The 24461-nt window shown below is 35.8% G+C and overlaps 2 protein-coding genes across 3 annotated transcripts in view; one reads left to right on the forward strand and one right to left on the reverse strand.

Moving 5' to 3' along the window:
- LOC125760513 (uncharacterized) overlaps positions 1-8406 on the forward strand; it is a 46350-nt gene extending 37944 nt beyond the window's left edge. For both annotated transcript variants that reach the window (XM_049420704.1, XM_049420705.1), the window contains 7 exons: positions 1513-1967; positions 2048-2394; positions 3508-3669; positions 3737-3925; positions 4000-4129; positions 4203-4476; positions 6782-8406. In XM_049420704.1, the coding sequence (XP_049276661.1) occupies positions 1513-1967; positions 2048-2394; positions 3508-3669; positions 3737-3925; positions 4000-4129; positions 4203-4476; positions 6782-6909 (1685 nt within the window). In that variant the 3' untranslated portion in view covers positions 6910-8406. The remainder of the gene's footprint in view (positions 1-1512; positions 1968-2047; positions 2395-3507; positions 3670-3736; positions 3926-3999; positions 4130-4202; positions 4477-6781) is intronic.
- An 842-nt stretch (positions 8407-9248) lies between these two features.
- The window catches only part of LOC125760511 (coiled-coil domain-containing protein lobo), a 160579-nt gene continuing 145366 nt past the window's right edge, over positions 9249-24461 (reverse strand). The window contains exons 5-6 of the mRNA XM_049420703.1: positions 10131-10343; positions 9249-10060 (exon numbers count right to left, since the gene is read on the reverse strand). Of these exons, the coding sequence (XP_049276660.1) occupies positions 9368-10060; positions 10131-10343 (906 nt within the window). The 3' untranslated portion in view covers positions 9249-9367. The remainder of the gene's footprint in view (positions 10061-10130; positions 10344-24461) is intronic.

The raw sequence follows: 24461 nt of genomic DNA on the forward strand, positions 1-24461 counted from the left end.
GATGGAAGTCGTTGTCCAGAGTAGAATTTAAAACCAGAGCCTGTGTCAATCAAAAAATTGCTCATATGATGATTTGAGGGTGGAGGACGTCTCGAAGATATGGCCAGGTATCCAATTCGTTTCCAGGAAACTTGGTCTAGGGCTGTAGTCCATGTGTCCACGGACTCCATCTCCGGCTTCATCCGATCTCCGACATGGTTCGACTCCACATGATCCAGTCTACGAGCAGGCTGTGCTCCTCTACGTCTCTTGCCGAATATAAGTCCTGTATCCTCAACACGTGCCCCAGGCCATAGTATCCTTCTGGTCTTGACAATCGTCTGAATATTTGCACCGCTAAACAGCTGAGCTAGATGGTGGTACTTTCTTCTTCTCTACACGTCCTGCTCGCAAACACCTGGAATTATTCTTCCATTAGTATAGTCCAGGACCCGTACCCGTAGAAGGCTATCAGGACGTATCAGGGTGCGATGTATAGTGCATTCCGTATTCAGATGAAGTTCTCCGGATCGCAGGAGTTTGTGGAGCTCGTAGTAAACACTATTTCCATGAACAATGCGCCTTCGGATTTCGCTGCTCATGTTGTTGTCCTAAGTTATGATCGTTACAAAGTAGTGGAACCACCTCTACCACCTCGAGATCGTCACCGTCAACTGATATTCTGCTTCCGAGTCGGGCTCTATCATGGTCATAGCCTCCGGCAAGCAGGAACTTTGCCTTTGTCGCTTTAATCCTCTATCCAATCCTATCCTATTGATGTCATCCACAAGTCGATGTGATCCGCGAATGCTTCGAATGTCGAAGGAGCTTACGAACATTAAATGATGCCAAAGGAAAAAGGGAAAGCCTGTAATTGAAAGGCTCGTACTATGTCCAAAAAATGTCCTCTTTCGAAAAGTTTCCTACATTTTAGTGTTGCGAATATTTTAAAATAAATGTTACACAATACCACTGTATGTGTACGAAACAAACACTTTAATCTATGTCCGGAAATGTTGCTTTATTGATTGAATACACATTATAATTATTTACTTATGATGTGTGGGTGTCTGTTTGTGTGTGTGTGCCAATGTGTTTGTGCGAGTTGCAAAATGTTTATTCATGTTGTATGGATTAAATTTGCTCATGATGATTCTCGATTGACTGAAGACGAATGGAAGGGGCACGGACACACAACATTGAATGTAAATATGGTAATTAAATATTGACATGATGTTGATAATACATGCGGCGGTCGACTGTGTTACAAAGAACCTTGAAAACTAACCATGTGTTGGGTCAGGTAGAAATCAATTTAAAGAAGAAAAAAAACAGGTTTGATCAAACTTGTTTTTGTTGATGTTTACGACGTAATAACATTAATTTTGTTTGATGCACCCATTAATGAATTGAGGTGATGGATTGTTTATACACTAATTTATAAATAAACCCCCGTTCACAGGAAATTAAAATTTTCAATTTATATTTTAATTATTAACATTTTATTCACTTTTTTTTCTCTGGCATACACAGGACCATCATCATCGTGCACAAATTCCAGTAACTATCAGCTAGGCTCGGGAAACGGTAATGAATCACAGCACCATCACGCCAATTCCTCAACGACGACAACTATCAACAATACGGCGTCGAAGCAACACCAGCATCTGTACAACAAACAGTCCCAACAACCGCAGCAACAACAGAAGCAACAACAATCAACGTCAAGTTTAGCGACCGGTCATAATCTTCTGCCGGGTAGCACAAGTTATCCTTCCTCGGTTGCTTCCACTGCTGGGCTGTGGTCGGAGGACAACCCATTCAGCACAGTTAAACCCCAACAGCAGCTACCCCCACACTCGAGCGGTGTGAACGTAAACGTGACTGTGAACGTTGTGGCACGATCCGTAACCGCGAGCACCATGACGACAACAACGGCAACGACGACCAGCACAACGACCCTGGCACCCCCGCGACCGATGCAGAAGGTAATGTAGCAATCGATCCATAATCGACGATACGAGCGGATAAAGCTAAAGCGGTTCCCGGTTTCTCTTTTCCCCTATAGGTGATCCCGACGGTGGTCTACCTGATGTCGCGGATCGCTGTACATATGGAGATCGAGGGCACGGCACAGTGCCCGGCGCAGGTCATGCTTGCCGCCGCCCTTGGCTGTGAAGAACTAGGTATTACGAACAAATTGCTGGCCCAGAGCGTGTTCGGCCTGTGGATGACCAGTCCACTGCTGGAGGTGCAGCTGAAGCCCCATCATCGGCCGTATGCGGTGCGCGTTGCCTGGTCGAAACTGCTCGACAAGCACAGCCACGGGAACGAGCTGGAGAAGCTGTCCGATGAACCGATGACGACGCTACGAAGAAACGTATTCTTCTCCCGGCGAGATGAGGAAAAGATTAAGTAAGTGAAAGAGTGAATGGTTTGCAATCGTAGAAGGTTTATCGATAAGTCCATTAAAACTTGCTAAAAACTTGTAATTTATTTTAGACTTTTAGGAACGAAAAGATATGCGAAAAAAATTTGGCCTATAATAGCATATCAGACAGGATTAGAGCTCCCCAAGACTTTAGTAATACATATATTTACAGAACCAACATGTTATGCTTTCTTCTTTATGAGGTCTGTAGCTAACAGGGAGTTGTTTGGTACATTATTTGTTTTTCATTTTATTTACGTATAATGTTAGCTCCGTTCTGAATCCTTAACCTTAAGATTCATACATCTAATTCCGTGTATCGTGATTGTTTGTTGCTTCCTAATAATTCAAACCTTCATTTTCAGTTGGATGCTTGTCTAACATTCTAACTCCCCTGTTCTGGGATCAATGAAACGTTATGTCATAAAATTGCCAACATATATCAGATTTTTTTGTCTCTAAGTGAACATATTCGGTTCTTCTTGATACGTCCTGGCCGTTCTTATAAAGCAAAAAAAAAAACAATATTCCGTTCCGCAAAGCCACCGGGTACAATTCCTGGAACTTTTATCTACATGACGATGATGATAGAATTTTCCAAGAAATTTGAGATACTATTTGGTATTAGTTTCTTCTTTCTTCCTTCCTTTTTGGTGTGTGATTTGGAACTGTACTCAATGGCTTTATACGGTTGATGTCATAATGCTATGATGTTTCATTTTGTGGGGAATGGAGTAAAATTGGAAACCGTATGATTGGTATTGAAAGCAACATGGTTCCATATTCAAGTTTTTAGTATTATACTGTTGGCCTCTACGTTCAGCAGAAATGAAAAGTGACAAAATGCTTTATCTTTTTGAGGAAATGAAGGCGGAGATGAGATTTAGTTCCTTTATTAATTCTCAGATAAATGATGAATGACGATAGGCAGGAGTTATTGAATATAAATTTATATACATACACGCCTAAATGTATGCAAATGGGTGAAGCAGAAGTTTATGCCCTTCTTGATAATGAAAATAAATCACTCGCAAAAATCATCTGTTTTCCATATGTTTGAGGTGTTAAAAAATGTGTTTGTTTTTCACAATTTTCAGAGATCCCCGGATATTGGAGCTGCTGTACGAAGAGGCCAGACATAACGTGCTGCTCGGCCGGTACGTGATGGAACCGTCGCAATCGATCATGCTCGGTGGCATCCAGGCCCGGATAGAGTTGGGCCCGTACAACTCGCACACACACACTACCAGCTACTTCCGGTAAGCATTTTCACCTTTCGATCGGTACAGCTTTCCTTAATATGGTTTTCTTTTTTTGCATTTGCAGGGAAAATCAATTCCGCTTCCTACCGGCACACGTGGCAAAGAGTTCGAGCTGGTCCTGGCTACCGATCAGTCAGCGATCGTCTGCCGAGGTGCGGCTGTTGGAACAGTTCAAGCGTGTTCCGACGACGGCCACGACCAAGAAGCTGATGCGGAAGTATCTTGAGTTTTGCTGGGGTCTTCCATTCTATGGGTAATGTTGTTTTTGGGGGCGAAACATTCGGATTAAATATGTTAACCCGCTTATTCTTACCCGCTTATCTCCAGTGCGGCCTACTTCCATGGACAAGTCGAGCAACCGGTACGTGGTCTTATGAGTTTGATGCAGCAAAAGGATCTGCCCGTCCTGATAGCGGTCAACGAACGGGGGATTTTCGTCATAGATCAGATCGAATGTGTAAGTTTGGTGGATACGCAGTTGCATGACCAACGCGTTACTAATTTTCCAATGCCTTCCCCCTATGAAACAGACGCTACTTCTGGGGCTCAAGTACGAAGAGTTCTCGTGGGAGTACGCCAAACCGAGCAATGTCAACGATCCCGAATGTTTGCCGTGCATCTTTCTACAGTTCGGCGCAGTAGAGAACGGTATTGCGGCAACGAAGCTGATGCAAATCTTTTCCCGCCAGGCCGCCATGGTGGACGCCTTAATTACGCACTTTGTCGAGCAGGACAAGCGGCGGAAGGAGAGTGGAGCTGAAGCCGATCAGGCTGCCGGTGGACTGGCGGATAACACCTATGTGGGTGAGTAGCAATGCATTAGGGAAATGTGATGACGTCTTACAGCGATGCGTAGATCCTATTTCCAGACACACATTAGACCGTGTCCGTTGTAATAGCAAAACCCTTACAAAAGGTCATGGGAGTGTATTGATAGAAAAAGCGTATCGTTTTGTTGCTGATCTTTGGTTTCTTTTATGGCCGAACGGTAGAACACAAGAGCTATAGCTAGAAAAAGATATGGAAAAAGATAGCCTTATGAAATTTTCAAATTTTTAGATTTTTTTTATTTTTTTATTATTTTTTTTTATTTAAAGCATTATTTGAGTGAAAAGAAACTTATTTCAACCAATTGGCATTAAAATAAATCAATTTATAAAATTTTGCAAAATTACTCAAAAAAAGCTAAGGCCTTATGAAATATTCAAATTTTTATTTTTTTTTAATTTTTTTTAAGAATTTGTTCTTTTTTTAATATAAAGCATTATTTGAGTGAAAAGAAACTTATTTCAACCAATTGACATTAAAATAAATCAATTTATAAAATTTTGCAAAATTACTCAAAAAAAGCTAATGCTATAACCTTATGAAATTTTCAAATTTTTATAATTTTTTTTATTAATTTTTTGTTCTGTTTTTAATTTAAAGCATTATTTGAGTGAAAAGAAACTTATTTCAACCAATTGTCATTAAAATAAGTCAATTTATAAAATTTTGCCAAATTACTCAAATTAAGCTAATGCTATGAAATTTTCAAATTTTTATAATTTTTTTTTATTAATTTTTTGTTCTTTTTTTAATTTAAAGCATTATTTGAGCGAAAAGAAACTTATTTCAACCAATTGGCATTAAAATAAATCAATTTATAAAATTTTGCAAAATTACTCAAAAAAAGCTAGGGCTATAATAGCCTTATGAAATTTTCAAATTTTTATAATTTTTTTTTATTAACTTTTTGTTCTGTTTTTAATTTAAAGCATTATTTGATTGAAAAGAAACTTACTTCAACCAATTGACATTAAAATAAATCAATTTATAAAATTTTGCAAAATTACTCAAAAAAAGCTAAGGCTATAGCTTTATGAAATTTTCGAATTTTTATATATTGTTTATTTTTTATTAATTTTTTGGTTTTTTTTTTAATTTAAAGCATTATTTGAGTGAAAAGAAACTTATTTCAACCAATTGACATTAAACTAAATCAATTTATAAAATTTTGCAAAATTATTTAAAAAGGAGATAGCCTTAGGAGATTGGCAAATTTATAGAATTTTGTATTTTGGGAAATGTCCACGAGATGTGATTTTATTTTCGAATTAACAGCCATTCTTCTGTTTTAAAAATAGTATTTGCATTCACGATAGATATACACAACACGTGCGTACTTTAAAAAACAAAAAGGCTTTCGATTTTTTTAAACTTTACGATGTTCAATGACACTCAACCAATCTAATTTTTGAATTTGTTTACCTTGTTATTGCCAGCAAAAACGAGCTATCCTGGCCGCCATTGTAGAAAACTGTCATGGCGTCAAGTCGCGCTTCAAATAGCGATTTTTTGATGAAAATATACGTATAGCGGCTTTTCGCAATTGTTTACTATGAAATTTCGCAAAAATTTTCAGAATTTTTTTTAGTGTTTCTTTTTTAGTGACGGGGTCAAAATGCTCCGGAGTGTATATAAGCAAAAATTTGAAATTGGCTGTTTACTTTAGTACATCCAAGCAACCGCGTTTGCGGTTTGTCAAGCTGTGCTATTTTGGTTTTTTTGTTTTCTTTTGAGTGGTGGTGATAGGTATCGATCGTAACAACGTACGGTGTACTTCAAGGAGGAGCTGTAGGTTGCTGGGTTTTTAGTTTTAGCAGAAACCACCCACGACAGTCTGAGTCTTTCTAAACTTCCAAACCATATGGTGGGAAGTAGGCATTGATTTTAAGCTTACGATTTTACTTTCTCCATTTCGGAATGGTACATACGGTGAAGACCTGGCCACACTAAGCAATGCAGTAGTATTTCTGACCCTTTTTGGATCTCCCAGGACTACAACCCTTATTGGATATTCCGAGAAACATGAACACGCGAGAGCATGAGCGTTTTTAGAACATTGTGTGTCGTATTTAACATTCCTCAAAGTTCCCGCGTATAGAACGCATTTTGAAATCGAAGCCGCCATACATTTCCTACTATACCATGAAAACGATTGATGAAATTTTGTCAATTTACACAAAATTTGCTATCAAAAGTATCTACTGATCCTTACAAGGCTCCCATGATTGATGGACAAACAGATTCACTTAGTAATTTTGTTTCATCTTTATCTCCTTTCCAGAACCAAACCCAATCAAAAACAATGGTATCGGTGTGCTGAGCAACAAGTTCGCCCGCCTAACGCTGGCCACGTTCGACGATGAAGGGCGCTGCATTGGCCAGACGGGTTCGTTATCGATAAGCTATTAACATTTAATTCTCATTTAAGTTTGGCATCACGGAACGGAATGAACGGGCGTAGGGTAGAACCGGCCGTACCCCACGTAAAGGGTACGCTTACCGGTCGGAGGTGATTTAGGTGCAAGAAACCGGCTGCAAAGCACAAGAAGGTGAATCTCCAGATGCGATTGATGATAAAGACCGATTTCGCAAATGAACTTACGCACGTAAAAAAGGGCCCAACCGGGTTGAATGCCCGTGGCGGAATGAAAGTGGATGTAAAGGGTGTAGGGAACCGAGGAAAAGGGGTACAAGACACAGTAAACGAAGCGCAGTTCCGATGGTGTACTTTCCGTTTTTTGAAGCCAGGACACGAGCTCTCCGTCATCACAACGGCCATTGTACATTACTAGCACCACTTCCATTCTTTCGTTTTTAGTATCTCTCCCCGTTCTTAGTCAGTAGTCAAAGAGAGATAGGGAGAGAAAGATGAAGAAGCGAGAAAGAGAGAGAAAAAGAAAAAATAAAGGAACTAGATATTTAGAAGTTACGTCGTATGCAACAGTGGAAATGCATGGTGGAAAATCGAATTTACTTGTAAATAGTGCGCTGATGGAGGTACGATACACTCGGTCAGCGGTCAACGTTCATGCCCGTGGTGCGTGTGAAATGAAGGCACGAAGGGTTACCGCCCGTTCTTCTTCGACTGACATTCACCTTCCACGTAACGCGTAGATAATAATGGAACAAAAATGCCGAGAGTAGAGGTAAAAGTCCCGTAAGCAAGACTTTTCTCCCAAGACAGCAAAAACAGCAAAACAAAAAAAAACGGTAACAGTATCACACAACCAATACACAATGTAATGTTAGCTAAAACAAATAATAAAAAAAGGTAAATAAAAACGATACAGTTACAGTTTATCCTTGTACAGTGAAAGTGAGAGAAGGCAACGGAACAGAAACAAATGGATTATCGTAACAAAAGGTCGTCAAACGGTGTAATAATATTACAACAAACAATGGAAATTTCAGGATATAGGACACAAGCAGAAAGGAAGAGGTAGCGGCAATGCAGAAAGAGAGAAAGTGAAAGAGAATAATTTTGTACTTCTTTAATTTAATTATACCCAAGGGAGTATATATATATACATATATATGTATACACATACATACCTATACAGTGCATATACATTTAATCTATATATTTAGATATTTTGTACCACACAGTGAAGGAATCCTTTAACGGATAAAAAAAAGTAATCAATTGGGCAAGTGACACTCGAAGGAAACAAAAGATGGCACCAGGAGTATAAAGGGAAGGTAATCATGTGGTTGAGAGAATGGGAGGAGGAAAAAAAATCAATCATGCTTAGAATCGCGGAGCAGAATGTGGAGCAATGTAAAGCGATCGTAAAATATGAGGAAAAAAAACAACAACAACTAAACAGCACTGTAATAAAGAGAAAACCTAACTCGATAGTATTTAGAGGACATAGAAGAAGAAGGAGAGAAACAAAAAAAAAACAATCGGTTAGTCAAAGCGGTATATACACTAATAGTCAAATACATTAAAGAAAAGATATTACATACGTGACACGAACAACACAAGCGGCAACACTAATAGCTAACAAAAAACAAAAAGGAAACATCTTAAGAAAGTGACACACACACACAGAGATACACAAACAAACACATGCAATACATTAGTAACAGATATCAATAATGTATGAACGAGCGCGTAAACGGCTGAAGAAACAATCGTTGCTGATTTGTGTTTCTGTGTTTTGTACACACAACCAAAAGCCATTGTGGTATTAAAGGAATTATGAACGAAAGCTAGAAACCAATTGCAGCTCAAGTACGCATACATACACACAAACACACATACACACATTCCCACTGAAAACCTGGAGATCTTTAGATTATGAAAAAAAAACGCAACAGATCCATGGGGAAAATCTGTTTCTCCTTAGCGAACAGCTGCTGCTACAACATTGAATACACAGACACACACACACCTACACACACTAACACATACACTACGAATAATGAAAGGACGAAAACAAAGTGAGAAAAGGAGGGCGATTTGATTATCATTAGTATCGTCGGATTGTGGATAAAAATACGGTTGGAAGTAGCGCAGCAAAGCATCGAAAAGAAACAAACAGCAAAACAAAAAACAAACACAGATTATAAATAAATAAAAAAAAAATCCAATAGAATCGCCGAACATGTATGAAAGAATTACACTACTTTTGAATAAAAAAAAACAGGTAAATCAAACGAATATGAATATACTGTTTGCAAAGTAGCTTTGGTGTAGTTTTAGTTGAAAGAAAAACACATTCTAGCTTGACCAAATCAGCGTTTTGTTAAGAAGAAGGAAAATGTTTATTCATATGTTGAAAATTTTTCAAACAACCATTTTTAAAAAATTAGCCAAACCACACTTAAACACACAGAAATTTAATTTTTCCACCTCGACCTTTCATTCATCATCGTAATCACTTTGGTCGCCGGGTGACTCCATCATAGCGCCAAGATACGGACGAAGCCGTTCGTCCGCACGTAAAGCCTGTCGCAGATGTGCAGCCTTCCGCCGGTAATCGTCCTGTATGTTTTCCAACCGCATCTGCAGAATGTGTTTGTCCCGCTCGATCGTTTCACCCTCGGCAATAAACTTCTCGTACTCGGCATCCTCAAAATGTTGCTGGAAGCGGGACAAAAAGCGCTTCAGCGATTGTTCCTCCGTGATCAGATCATCACAACGATTGCGCAGCTCCTCCTCGAGCCGTTGGTAGAAGTGACGAAGATCCGCCGTACAGTCGCGGTACAGTGCCATCACTTGGGCGCGTGTCGGAGCACGCTTGGCAGTGTCACCGAGCCGCAGTAGATAGGGCGCCAGGAAATCGGCCTGCTGTTGCTTGATCTGTTCCTCCCGTGCCTTGATGGCTTCGTACTTGGCTAGCCGCAATTGGCGGGCCTCTTCGTTGCGTAACGGATCGAACAAACTGTTGGTAAGCCGTGGCGAGTCCGTTTGCTTGCGACGCTCGCTAAGCATTGTGTCGATTTCCACCACACGGCGGCGAAACGCGTGCGATGCGAGTTCTTCCGCTTTGAGCTGTTCCTTCAGCATCAGGAACAGATCCAGCTGAGTTGGCTGCGGGTCCCAGGGATTGGACTGAAAATGTGAAAGGTGTGTGGTGTCAGTGTGGGGAACCATTGAGGATTACCATTGCTTCATTACTAACCACATAGCCGGATGTGCAAGTAGGATCGTACGGCACTTCTTCACCCATCTCCGACTTGGGTGGTTTGACGAATTCTCTGGTAGAAGCGGTAATGCAGTCCTCGCCGTAATGGAACTGCAGCGCGATTTTGTTGTCCTGTATGTAACAGTTTCGAATGGCTATATCCTTCACCGGTTCTTTAGTTGCATTTTGATGAAACTTCTCATTGATATGCTGAAATGGGGAATTATTATTTTACTACATCGACAACAGTTCCGATTAGAGATGAGAATAACAACTCTTATTAGTAAGTCAACTCAGAGTTAATGAGTCCTTAATACGAGACAGCTCGCTTAACGACTCATTTCAGAATCATAAAAAAACCTCGGCATAAATCTCCTAAGCTCTAAGCTTTTTTTTGGGAAATTTAAAAAAAAAATTTAAATTGATTTATTTTAATGCGAATTAGATGAAATTTCCTAAGCCTCATTTTTGCACCAAATTTTGCCTATAACTCGGTCGGTATCCAACGGATCGCCAATCTTTAACCTGTGGTCGATAGATGGCACCAATGGCTACATTTTCTTCTTGGACGGCCATGCCCTCAGATGTCTGTGCCAGAAGTTATGCGAGGAAGCAAGTTCCTTACCCTGTTTGAGAAAATGTAAAATTTTCCTAATTTTTCTGCAATTCAGCAAAATTTTTAAATGTGATATATTTGAATGCGAATTTGTTGCAATAAGTTTCATTTCCCTCAAATAGTGTTTTAAATTAAAAAAAGAATAAAAAATCAGAAAAAAATTTCAAAAAAAAATTCCACTCGAAAATTTCATAAGGCAAAATTGCAAATGGGAATTTTGCAAAAAAAAAAATAAAATTGATTTATTTTAATGCCAATTGGTTGCAATAAGTTTCTTTTCACTCAAATAATGTTTCAAACAAAAAAAAGAATAAAAAATTATAAAAAAATTAAAAATTTGAAAATTTTGTAAGGCTCATTTTTGCACCAAATTTTGCCTATAACTCGGTCGGTATCCAACGGATCGCCAATCTTTAACCTGTGGTCGATAGATGGCACCAATGACTACATTTTCTTCTTGGACGGCCATGCCCTCAGATGTATGTGTCAGAAGTTATCCGAGGAACCAAGTTCCTTACCCTGTTTGAGAAAATGTAAAATTTTCCTCATTTTTGCCCCAAATTTTGGCTATAACTCGGTCGGTATCCAACGGATCGCCAATCTTTAACCTGTGGTCGATAGATGGCACCAATGGCTACATTTTCTTCTTGGACGGCCATGCCCTCAGTGTTTGTGCCAGAAGTTATGCGAGAAACCAAGTTCCTTCCCCTGTTTGATAAAATGTAAAATTTTCCTCATTTTTGCGCCAAGTTTTGGCTATAAGTCAGTCGAAACCCAACGGGTCGCCAATCTTCAACCTGTGGTCGATAGATGGCGCCAATGGCCACATTTTCTTCTTGGATGGCCATGCCCTCAGATGTATGTGCTAGAAGTTATGCGAGAAACCAAGTTCCTTCCCCTGTTTGATAAAATGAAAAATTTTCCTCAATTTTGCACCAAGTTTTGGCTGTAAGTCCGTCGATACCCAGCGGATTGCCAATCTTTAACCTGTGGTCGATAGATGGCACCAATGGCTACATTTTCTTCTTGGACGGCCATGCCCTCAGATGTATGTGCCAGAAGTTATCCGAGGAACCAAGTTCCTTACCCTGTTTGAGAAAATGTAAAATTTTCCTCATTTTTGCCCCAAATTTTGGCTATAACTCGGTCGGTATCCAACGGATCGCCAATCTTTAACCTGTGGTCGATAGATGGCACCAATGGCTACATTTTCTTCTTGGACGGCCATGCCCTCAGTGTTTGTGCCAGAAGTTATGCGAGAAACCAAGTTCCTTCCCCTGTTTGATAAAATGTAAAATTTTCCTCATTTTTGCGCCAAGTTTTGGTTATAAGTCAGTCGAAACCCAACGGGTCGCCAATCTTCAACCTGTGGTCGATAGATGGCGCCAATGGCCACATTTTCTTCTTGGATGGCCATGCCCTCAGATGTATGTGCTAGAAGTTATGCGAGAAACCAAGTTCCTTCCCCTGTTTGATAAAATGAAAAATTTTCCTCAATTTTGCACCAAGTTTTGGCTGTAAGTCGGTCGGTACCCAGCGGATCGCCAATCTTTAACCTGTGGTCGATAGATGGCACCAATGGCCACATTTTCTTCTTGCACGGCCATGCCCTCAGATGTATGTGCCAGAAGTTATCCGAGGAACCAAGTTCCTTACCCTGTTTGAGAAAATGTAAAATTTTCCTCATTTTTGCCCCAAATTTTGGCTATAACTCGGTCGGTATCCAACGGATCGCCAATCTTTAACCTGTGGTCGATAGATGGCACCAATGGCTACATTTTCTTCTTGGACGGCCATGCCGTCCGATGTCTGTGCCAGAAGTTATGCGAGAAACCAAGTTCCTTATCCTGTTTGAGAAAATGTAAAATTTTCCTAATTTTTCTGCAATTCAGCAAAATTTTTAAATGTGATATATTTTATTGCGAATTTGTTGCAATAAGTTTCATTTCCCTCAAATAGTGTTTCAAATTAAAAAAAGAATAAAAAATTAGAAAAAAATTTCAAAAAAAATTTCCACTCGAAAATTTCATAAGGCTTACCCCTTACGTTATTTTTGGAAAATTTTTCAAAAAAAATAAAATTGATTTATTTTAATGCCAATTGGTTGCAATAAGTTTCTTTTCACTCAAATAATGTTTCAAACAAAAAAAAGAATAAAAAATTATAAAAAAAATAAAAATTTGAAAATTTTGTAAGGCTCATTTTGGCACCAAATTTTGCCTATAACTCGGTCGGTATCCAACGGATCGCCAATCTTTAACCTGTGGTCGATAGATGGCACCAATGGCTACATTTTCTTCTTGGACGGCCATGCCCTCAGATGTCTGTGCCAGAAGTTATGCGAGAAACCAAGTTCCTTACCCTGTTTAAGAAAATGTAAAATTTTCCTCATTTTTGCACCAAATTTTGCCTATAACTCGGTCGGTATCCAACGGATCGCCAATCTTTAACCTGTGGTCGATAGATGGCACCAATGGCTACATTTTCTTCTTGGACGGCCATGCCCTCAGATGTCTGTGCCAGAAGTTATGCGAGGAAGCAAGTTCCTTACCCTGTTTGAGAAAATGTAAAATTTTCCTAATTTTTCTGCAATTCAGCAAAATTTTTAAATGTGATATATTTTATTGCGAATTTGTTGCAATAAGTTTCATTTCCCTCAAATAGTGTTTTAAATTAAAAAAAGAATAAAAAATTAGAAAAAAATTTCAAAAAAAATTTCCACTCGAAAATTTCATAAGGCAAAATTGCAAATGGGAATTTTGCAAAAAAAAAATAAAATTGATTTATTTTAATGCCAATTGGTTGCAATAAGTTTCTTTTCACTCAAATAATGTTTCAAACAAAAAAAAGAATAAAAAATTATAAAAAAATTAAAAATTTGAAAATTTTGTAAGGCTCATTTTTGCACCAAATTTTGCCTATAACTCGGTCGGTATCCAACGGATCGCCAATCTTTAACCTGTGGTCGATAGATGGCACCAATGACTACATTTTCTTCTTGGACGGCCATGCCCTCAGATGTATGTGTCAGAAGTTATTCGAGAAACCAAGTTCCATACCCTGTTCGAGAAAATGTAAAATTTTCCGAATTTTTCTGCAATTCAGCAAAATTTTTAAATGTGATAAATTTGAATGCGAATTTGTTGCAATAAGTTTCTTTGCACTCAAATAGTGTTTTAAATTAAAAAAAGAATAAAAAATCAGAAAAAGATTTCAAAAAAAATTTCCACTCGAAAATTTCATAAGGCTTACACCCCTTACGTTTGTTTTGGGAAATATTGCAAAAAAAATTGATTTATTTTAATGCCAATCGGTTGCAATAAGTTTATTTTCACTCAAATAATGTTTCAAACAAAAAAAAATTAAAAATTATAAAAAAAAAATAAAATTTAAAATTTGAAAATTTCGTAAGGCTCATTTTTGCGGAAAGTTTTGCCTATAACTCGGTCGTTATCCAACGGATCGCCAATCTTTAACCTGTGGTCGATAGATGGCACCAATGGCTACATTTTCTTCTTGGACGGCCATGCCCTCCGATGTATGTGCCAGAAGTTATTCGAGAAACCAAGTTCCTTAACCTGTTTGAGAAAATGTAAAATTTTCCTGATTTTTGCACCAAATTTTGGCTATAACTCGGTCGGTATCCAACGGATCGCCAATCTTTAACCTGTGGTCGATAGATGGCACCAATGGCTACATTTTCTTCTTGGACGGCTAGGCCCTCAGATGTCTGTGCCAGAAGTTATGCGAGAAACCAAGTTCCTTACCCTGTTTGAGAAAATGTAAAATTTTCCTCATTTTTCTGCAATTCAGCAAAATTTTTAAATGTGATATATTTTATTGCGAATTTGTTGCAATAAGTTTCATTTCACTCAAATAGTGTTTTAAATTAAAAAAAGAATAAAAAATCAGAAAAAAATTTCAAAAAAATTTTCCACTCGAAAATTTCATAAGGCTTACCCCTTACGTTTTTTTTGGGAAATTTTGCAAAAAAAATAAAATTGATTTATTTTAATGCCAATTGGTTGCAATAGGATTCTTTTCACGCAAATAATGTTTCAAACAAAAAAAAAAGAATAAAAAATTATAAAAAATAAAAAATAATAAAAATTTGAAAATTTTGTAAGGCTCATTTTTGCACCAAATTTTGCCTATAACTCGGTCGGTATCCAACGGATCGCCAATCTTTAACCTGTGGTCGATAGATGGCACCAATGACTACATTTTCTTCTTGGACGGCCATGCCCTCAGATGTATGTGCCAGAAGTTATTCGAGAAACCAAGTTCCTTAACCTGTTTGAGAAAATGTAAAATTTTCCTGATTTTTGCACCAAATTTTGGCTATAACTCGGTCGGTACCCAGCGGATCGCTAATCTTTAACCTGTGGTCGATAGATGGCACCAATGGCTACATTTTCTTCTTGGACGGCCATGCCCTCAGACGTCTGTGCCAGAAGTTATGCGAGGAACCAAGTTCCTTACCCTGTTTGAGAAAATGTAAAATTTTCCTCATTTTTCTGCAATTCAGCAAAATTTTTAAATGTGATATATTTTATTGCGAATTTGTTGCAATAAATTTCTTTTCACTCAAATAATTCTTTAAAATAAAAAAAGAATAAAAAATCAGAAAAAAATTTCAAAAAAATTTTCCACTCCAAAATTTCATAAGGCTTACCCCTTCAGATTTTTTGGGAAATTTTTCAAAAAAAATAAAATTGATTTATTTTAATGCCAATTGGTTGCAATAGGTTTTTTTTTCACGCAAATACTGTTTCAAACAAAAAAAAGAATAAAAAATTAAAAAAAATAAAAATTTGAAAATTTTGTAAGGCTCATTTTTGCACCAAATTTTGCCTATAACTCGGTCGGTATCCAACGGATCGCCAATCTTTAACCTGTGGTCGATAGATGGCACCAATGACTACATTTTCTTCTTGGACGGCCATGCCCTCAGATGTCTGTGCCAGAAGTTATGCGATAAACCAAGTCCCTTACCCTGTTTGAGAAAATGTAAAATTTTCCTCATTTTTCTGCAATTCAGCAAAATTTTTAAATGTGATATATTTTATTGCGAATTTGTTGCAATAAATTTCATTTCCCTCAAATAGTGTTTTAAATTAAAAAAAGAATAAAAAATCAGAAAAAAAATTCAAAAAAATTTTGCACTACAAAATTTCATAAGGCTTACCCCTTACGTTTTTTTTGGGAAATTTTGCCAAAAAAATAAAATTGATTTATTTTAATGCCAATTGGTTGCAATAGGTTTTTTTTTCACGCAAATACTGTTTCAAACAAAAAAAAGAATAAAAAATTTAAAAAAAATAAAAATTTGAAAATTTTGTAAGGCTCATTTTTGCATCAAATTTTGCCTATAACTCGGTCGGTATCCAACGGATCGCCAATCTTTAACCTGTGGTCGATAGATGGCACCAATGGCTACATTTTCTTCTTGGACGGCCATGCCCTCAGATGTCTGTGCCAGAAGTTATGCGAGGAACCAAGTTCCTTACCCTGCTTGAGAAAATGTAAAATTTTCCTCATTTTTCTGCAATTCAGCAAAATTTTTAAATGTGATATATTTTATTGCGAATTTGTTGCAATAAGTTTCATTTCACTCAAATAGTGTTTTAAATTAAAAAAAGAATAAAAAATCAGAAAAAAATTTCAAAAAAATTTTCCATTCGAAAATTTCATAAGGCTTACCCCTTACGTTTTTTTTGGGAAATTTTGCAAAAAAAATAAAATTGATTTATTTTAATGCCAATTGGTTGCAATAGGTTTCTTTTCACGCAAATAATGTTTCAAACAAAAAAAAAGAATAAAAAATTATAAAAAATTTAAAAAAATAAAAATTTGAAAATTTTGTAAGGCTCATTTTTGCACCAAATTTTGCCTATAACTCGGTCGGTATCCAACGGATCGCCAATCTTTAACCTGTGGTCGATAGATGGCACCAATGACTACATTTTCTTCTTGGACGGCCATGCCCTCAGATGTCTGTGCCAGAAGTTATGCGAGAAACCAAGTCCCTTACCCTGTTTGAGAAAATGTAAAATTTTCCTCATTTTTCTGCAATTCAGCAAAATTTTTAAATGTGATATATTTTATTGCGAATTTGTTGCAATAAATTTCATTTCCCTCAAATAGTGTTTTAAATTAAAAAAAGAATAAAAAATCAGAAAAAAAATTCAAAAAAATTTTGCACTACAAAATTTCATAAGGCTTACCCCTTACGTTTTTTTTGGGAAATTTTGCCAAAAAAATAAAATTGATTTATTTTAATGCCAATTGGTTGCAATAGGTTTTTTTTCACGCAAATACTGTTTCAAACAAAAAAAAAGAATAAAAAATTAAAAAAAAATAAAAATTTGAAAATTTTGTAAGGCTCATTTTTGCATCAAATTTTGCCTATAACTCGGTCGGTATCCAACGGATCGCTAATCTTTAACCTGTGGTCGATAGATGGCACCAATGGCTACATTTTCTTCTTGGACGGCCATGCCCTCAGATGTCTGTGCCAGAAGTTATGCGAGGAACCAAGTTCCTTACCTTGCTTGAGAAAATGTAAAATTTTCCTCATTTTTCTGCAATTCAGCAAAATTTTTAAATGTGATATATTTTATTGCGAATTTGTTGCAATAAGTTTCATTTCACTCAAATAGTGTTTTAAATTAAAAAAAGAATAAAAAATCAGAAAAAAATTTCAAAAAAATTTTCCACTCGAAAATTTCATAAGGCTTACCCCTTACGTTTTTTTTGGGAAACTTTGCAAAAAAAAATAAAATTGATTTATTTTAATGCCAATTGGTTGCAATAGGTTTCTTTCCACTCAAATAATGTTTCAAACAAAAAAAAAAGAATAAAAAATTATAAAAAATTACAAAAAAAATAAAAATTTGAAAATTTTGTAAGGCTCATTTTTGCACCAAATTTTGCCTATAACTCGGTCGGTATCCAACGGATCGCCAATCTTTAACCTGTGGTCGTTAGATGGCACCAATGACTACATTTTCTTGTTGGACGGCCATGCCGTCAGATGTCTGTGCCAGAAGTTATTCGAGAAACCAAGTTCCTTCCCCTGTTTGATAAAATGTAAAATTTTCCTCATTTTTGCGCCAAGTTTTGGCTGTAAGTCGGTCGGTACCCAGCGGATCGCTAATCTTTAACCTGTGGTCGATAGATGGCACCAATGGCTACATTTTCTTCTTGGACGGCCATGCCCTCAGATGTCTGTGCCAGAAGTTATGCGAGGAACCAAGTTCCTTACCCTGTTTGAGAAAATGTAAAATTTTCCTCATTTTTCTGCAATTCAGCAAAATTTTTAAATGTGATATATTTTATTGCGAATTTGTTGCAATAAATTTCTTTTCACTCAAATAATTCTTTAAAATAAAAAAAGAATAAAAAATCAGAAAAAAATTTCAAAAAAATTTTCCACTCCAAAATTTCATAAGGCTTACCCCTTCAGATTTTTTGGGAAATTTTTCAAAAAAAATAAAATTGATTTATTTTAATGCCAATTGGTTGCAATAGGTTTTTTTTTCAAGCAAATACTGTTTCAAACAAAAAAAAGAATAAAAAATTAAAAAAAAATAAAAATTTGAAAATTTTGTAAGGCTCAATTTTGCATCAAATTTTGCCTATAACTCGGTCGGTATCCAACGGATCGCCAATCTTTAACCTGTGGTCGATAGATGGCACCAATGACTACATTTTCTTCTTGGACGGCCATGCCCTCAGATGTCTGTGCCAGAAGTTATGCGAGAAACCAAGTCCCTTACCCTGTTTGAGAAAATGTAAAATTTTCCTCATTTTTCTGCAATTCAGCAAAATTTTTAAATGTGATATATTTTATTGCGAATTTGTTGCAATAAATTTCATTTCCCTCAAATAGTGTTTTAAATTAAAAAAAGAATAAAAAATCAGAAAAAAAATTCAAAAAAATTTTGCACTACAAAATTTCATAAGGCTTACCCCTTACGTTTTTTTTGGGAAATTTTGCCAAAAAAATAAAATTGATTTATTTTAATGCCAATTGGTTGCAATAGGTTTTTTTTTCACGCAAATACTGTTTCAAACAAAAAAAAGAATAAAAAATTAAAAAAAATAAAAATTTGAAAATTTTGTAAGGCTCATTTTTGCACCAAATTTTGCCTATAACTCGGTCGGTATCCAACGGATCGCCAATCTTTAACCTGTGGTCGATAGATGGCACCAATGACTACATTTTCTTCTTGGACGGCCATGCCCTCAGATGTCTGTGCCAGAAGTTATGCGAGAAACCAAGTCCCTTACCCTGTTTGAGAAAATGTAAAATTTTCCTCATTTTTCTGCAATTCAGCAAAATTTTTAAATGTGATATATTTTATTGCGAATTTGTTGCAATAAATTTCATTTCCCTCAAATAGTGTTTTAAATTAAAAAAAGAATAAAAAATCAGAAAAAAAATTCAAAAAAATTTTGCACTACAAAATTTCATAAGGCTTACCCCTTACGTTTTTTTTGGGAAATTTTGCCAAAAAAATAAAATTGATTTATTTTAATGCCAATTGGTTGCAATAGGTTTTTTTTTCACGCAAATACTGTTTCAAACAAAAAAAAGAATAAAAAATTTAAAAAAAATAAAAATTTGAAAATTTTGTAAGGCTCATTTTTGCATCAAATTTTGCCTATAACTCGGTCGGTATCCAACGGATCGCCAATCTTTAACCTGTGGTCGATAGATGGCACCAATGGCTACATTTTCTTCTTGGACGGCCATGCCCTCAGATGTCTGTGCCAGAAGTTATGCGAGGAACCAAGTTCCTTACCCTGCTTGAGAAAATGTAAAATTTTCCTCATTTTTCTGCAATTCAGCAAAATTTTTAAATGTGATATATTTTATTGCGAATTTGTTGCAATAAGTTTCATTTCACTCAAATAGTGTTTTAAATTAAAAAAAGAATAAAAAATCAGAAAAAAATTTCAAAAAAATTTTCCATTCGAAAATTTCATAAGGCTTACCCCTTACGTTTTTTTTGGGAAATTTTGCAAAAAAAATAAAATTGATTTATTTTAATGCCAATTGGTTGCAATAGGTTTCTTTTCACGCAAATAATGTTTCAAACAAAAAAAAAGAATAAAAAATTATAAAAAATTAAAAAAAATAAAAATTTGAAAATTTTGTAAGGCTCATTTTTGCACCAAATTTTGCCTATAACTCGGTCGGTATCCAACGGATCGCCAATCTTTAACCTGTGGTCGATAGATGGCACCAATGACTACATTTTCTTCTTGGACGGCCATGCCCTCAGATGTCTGTGCCAGAAGTTATGCGAGAAACCAAGTCCCTTACCCTGTTTGAGAAAATGTAAAATTTTCCTCATTTTTCTGCAATTCAGCAAAATTTTTAAATGTGATATATTTTATTGCGAATTTGTTGCAATAAATTTCATTTCCCTCAAATAGTGTTTTAAATTAAAAAAAGAATAAAAAATCAGAAAAAAAATTCAAAAAAATTTTGCACTACAAAATTTCATAAGGCTTACCCCTTACGTTTTTTTTGGGAAATTTTGCCAAAAAAATAAAATTGATTTATTTTAATGCCAATTGGTTGCAATAGGTTTTTTTTCACGCAAATACTGTTTCAAACAAAAAAAAAGAATAAAAAATTAAAAAAAAATAAAAATTTGAAAATTTTGTAAGGCTCATTTTTGCATCAAATTTTGCCTATAACTCGGTCGGTATCCAACGGATCACCAATCTTTAACCTGTGGTCGATAGATGGCACCAATGGCTACATTTTCTTCTTGGACGGCCATGCCCTCAGATGTCTGTGCCAGAAGTTATGCGAGGAACCAAGTTCCTTACCTTGCTTGAGAAAATGTAAAATTTTCCTCATTTTTCTGCAATTCAGCAAAATTTTTAAATGTGATATATTTTATTGCGAATTTGTTGCAATAAGTTTCATTTCACTCAAATAGTGTTTTAAATTAAAAAAAGAATAAAAAATCAGAAAAAAATTTCAAAAAAATTTTCCACTCGAAAATTTCATAAGGCTTACCCCTTACGTTTTTTTTGGGAAACTTTGCAAAAAAAAATAAAATTGATTTATTTTAATGCCAATTGGTTGCAATAGGTTTCTTTCCACTCAAATAATGTTTCAAACAAAAAAAAAAGAATAAAAAATTATAAAAAATTACAAAAAAAATAAAAATTTGAAAATTTTGTAAGGCTCATTTTTGCACCAAATTTTGCCTATAACTCGGTCGGTATCCAACGGATCGCCAATCTTTAACCTGTGGTCGTTAGATGGCACCAATGACTACATTTTCTTGTTGGACGGCCATGCCGTCAGATGTCTGTGCCAGAAGTTATTCGAGAAACCAAGTTCCTTCCCCTGTTTGATAAAATGTAAAATTTTCCTCATTTTTGCGCCAAGTTTTGGCTGTAAGTCGGTCGGTACCCAGCGGATCGCTAATCTTTAACCTGTGGTCGATAGATGGCACCAATGGCTACATTTTCTTCTTGGACGGCCATGCCCTCAGATGTCTGTGCCAGAAGTTATGCGAGAAACCAAGTTCCTTACCCTGTTTGAGAAAATGTAAAATTTTCCTCATTTTTCTGCAATTCAGCAAAATTTTTAAATGTGATATATTTTATTGTGAATTTGTTGCAATAAGTTTCTTTTCACTCAAATAATGCTTTAAAATAAAAAAAGAATAAAAAATTAGAAAAAAATTTCAAAAAAATTTTCCACTCGAAAATTTCATAAGGCTTACCCCTTACGTTTTTTTGGGAAATTTTGCAAAAAAAATAAAATTGATTTATTTTAATGCCAATTGGTTGCAATAGGTTTCTTTTCACGCAAATAATGTTTCAAACAAAACAAAAAGAATAAAAAATTATAAAAAAATAAAAAAAAATTAAAATTTGAAAATTTTGTAAGGCTCATTTTTGCACCAAATTTTGCCTATAACTCGGTCGGTATCCAACGGATCGCCAATCTTTAACCTGTGGTCGATAGATGGCACCAATGGCTACATTTTCTTCTTGGACGGCTAGGCCCTCAGATGTCTGTGCCAGAAGTTATGCGAGAAACCAAGTTCCTTACCCTGTTTGAGAAAATGTAAAATTTTCCTCATTTTTCTGCAATTCAGCAAAATTTTTAAATGTGATATATTTTATTGTGAATTTGTTGCAATAAGTTTCTTTTCACTCAAATAATGCTTTAAAATAAAAAAAGAATAAAAAATTAGAAAAAAATTTCAAAGAAATTTTCCACTCGAAAATTTCATAAGGGTTACCCCTTACGTTTTTTTTGGGAAAGTTTGCAAAAAAAATAAAAATGATTTTTTTTAATGAAGAACCAAATTTTTTTGATTCGAAATTTTAAATTTCGAGAAACCAAGTTCCTTCCCCTGTTTGATAAAATGTAAAATTTTCCTCATTTTTGCGCCAAGTTTTGGCTATAAGTCGGTCGGAACCCAACGGATCGCCAATCTTTAACCTGTGGTCGATAGATGGCGCCAATGGCCACATTTTCTTCTTCGATGGCCATGCCCTCAGATGTATGTGCTAGAAGTTATGCGAGAAACCAAGTTCCTTCCCCTGTTTGATAAAATAAAAAATTTTCCTCAATTTTGCACCAAGTTTTGGCTGTAAGTCCGTCGATACCCAGCGGATCGCCAATCTTTAACCTGTGGTCGATAGATGGCACCAATGGCTACATTTTCTTCTTGGACGGCCATGCCCTCAGATGTATGTGCCAGAAGTTATCCGAGGAACCAAGTTCCTTACCCTGTTTGAGAAAATGTAAAATTTTCCTCATTTTTGCCCCAAATTTTGGCTATAACTCGGTCGGTATCCAACGGATCGCCAATCTTTAACCTGTGGTCGATAGATGGCACCAATGGCTACATTTTCTTCTTAGACGGCCATGCCCTCAGTGTCTGTGCCAGAAGTTATGCGAGAAACCAAGTTCCTTCCTCTGTTTGATAAAATGTAAAATTTTCCTCATTTTTGCGCCAAGTTTTGGCTATAAGTCGGTCGGTACCCAGCGGATCGCCAATCTTTAACCTGTGGTCGATAGATGGCACCAATGGCTACATTTTCTTCTTGGACGGCCATGCCCTCAGATGTATGTGCCAGAAGTTATCCGAGGAACCAAGTTCCTTACCCTGTTTAAGAAAATGTAAAATTTTCCTCATTTTTGCCCCAAATTTTGGCTATAACTCGGTCGGTATCCAACGGATCGCCAATCTTTAACCTGTGGTCGATAGATGGCACCAATGGCTACATTTTCTTCTTGGACGGCCATGCCGTCCGATGTCTGTGCCAGAAGTTATGCGAGAAACCAAGTTCCTTATCCTGTTTGAGAAAATGTAAAATTTTCCTAATTTTTCTGCAATTTAGCAAAATTTTTAAATGTGATATATTTTATTGCGATTTTGTTGCAATATGTTTCATTTCCCTCAAATAGTGTTTCAAATTAAAAAAAGAATAAAAAATTAGAAAAAAATTTCAAAAAAAATTTCCACTCGAAAATTTCATAAGGCTTACCCCTTACGTTATTTTTGGAAAATTTTTCAAAAAAAATAAAATTGATTTATTTTAATGCCATATGGTTGCAATAAGTTTCTTTTCACTCAAATAATGTTTCAAACAAAAAAAAAAGAATAAAAAATTATAAAAAAATAAAAATTTGAAAATTTCGTAAGGCTCATTTTTGCACCAAATTTTGCCTATAACTCGGTCGGTATCCAACGGATCGCCAATCTTTAACCTGTGGTCGATAGATGGCACCAATGGCTACATTTTCTTCTTGGACGGCCATGCCCTCAGATGTATTTGCCAGAAGTTATTCGAGAAACCAAGTTCCTTACCCTGTTTAAGAAAATGTAAAATTTTCCTCATTTTTGCACCAAATTTTGCCTATAACTCGGTCGGTATCCAACGGATAGCCAATCTTTAACCTGTGGTCGATAGATGGCACCAATGGCTACATTTTCTTCTTGGACGGCCATGCCCTCAGATGTCTGTGCCAGAAGTTATGCGAGGAACCAAGTTCCTTACCCTGTTTGAGAAAATGTAAAATTTTCCTAATTTTTCTGCAATTCAGCAAAATTTTTAAATGTGATATATTTTATTGCGAATTTGTTGCAATAAGTTTCATTTCCCTCAAATAGTGTTTTAAATTAAAAAAAGAATAAAAAATTAGAAAAAAATTTCAAAAAAAATTTCCACTCGAAAATTTCATAAGGCAAAATTGCAAATGGGAATTTTGCAAAAAAAAATAAAATTGATTTATTTTAATGCCAATTGGTTGCAATAAGTTTCTTTTCACTCAAATAATGTTTCAAACAAAAAAAAGAATAAAAAATTATAAAAAAATAAAAAAAATTTGAAAATTTTGTAAGGCTCATTTTTGCACCAAATTTTGGCTATAACTCGGTCGGTATCCAACGGATCGCCAATCTTTAACCTGTAGTCGATAGATGGCACCAATGACTACATTTTCTTCTTAGACGGCCGTGCCCTCAGATGTCTGTGCCAGAAGTTATTCGAGAAACCAAGTTCCTTCCCCTGTTTGATAAAATGTAAAATTTTTCTCTTTTTTGAGCATTTCAGCAAAATTTGTAAATGTGATATATTTTAATACCAATTGGTTGAAATATGTTTCTTTTCATTCAAATAACGCTTTAAATAAAAAAAAAGTTAAAAATAAAAAAAAA

The sequence above is a fragment of the Anopheles funestus genome, chromosome 2RL (assembly GCF_943734845.2).
Source record: "Anopheles funestus chromosome 2RL, idAnoFuneDA-416_04, whole genome shotgun sequence".
Taxonomy (NCBI): Eukaryota; Metazoa; Arthropoda; class Insecta; order Diptera; family Culicidae; genus Anopheles; species Anopheles funestus.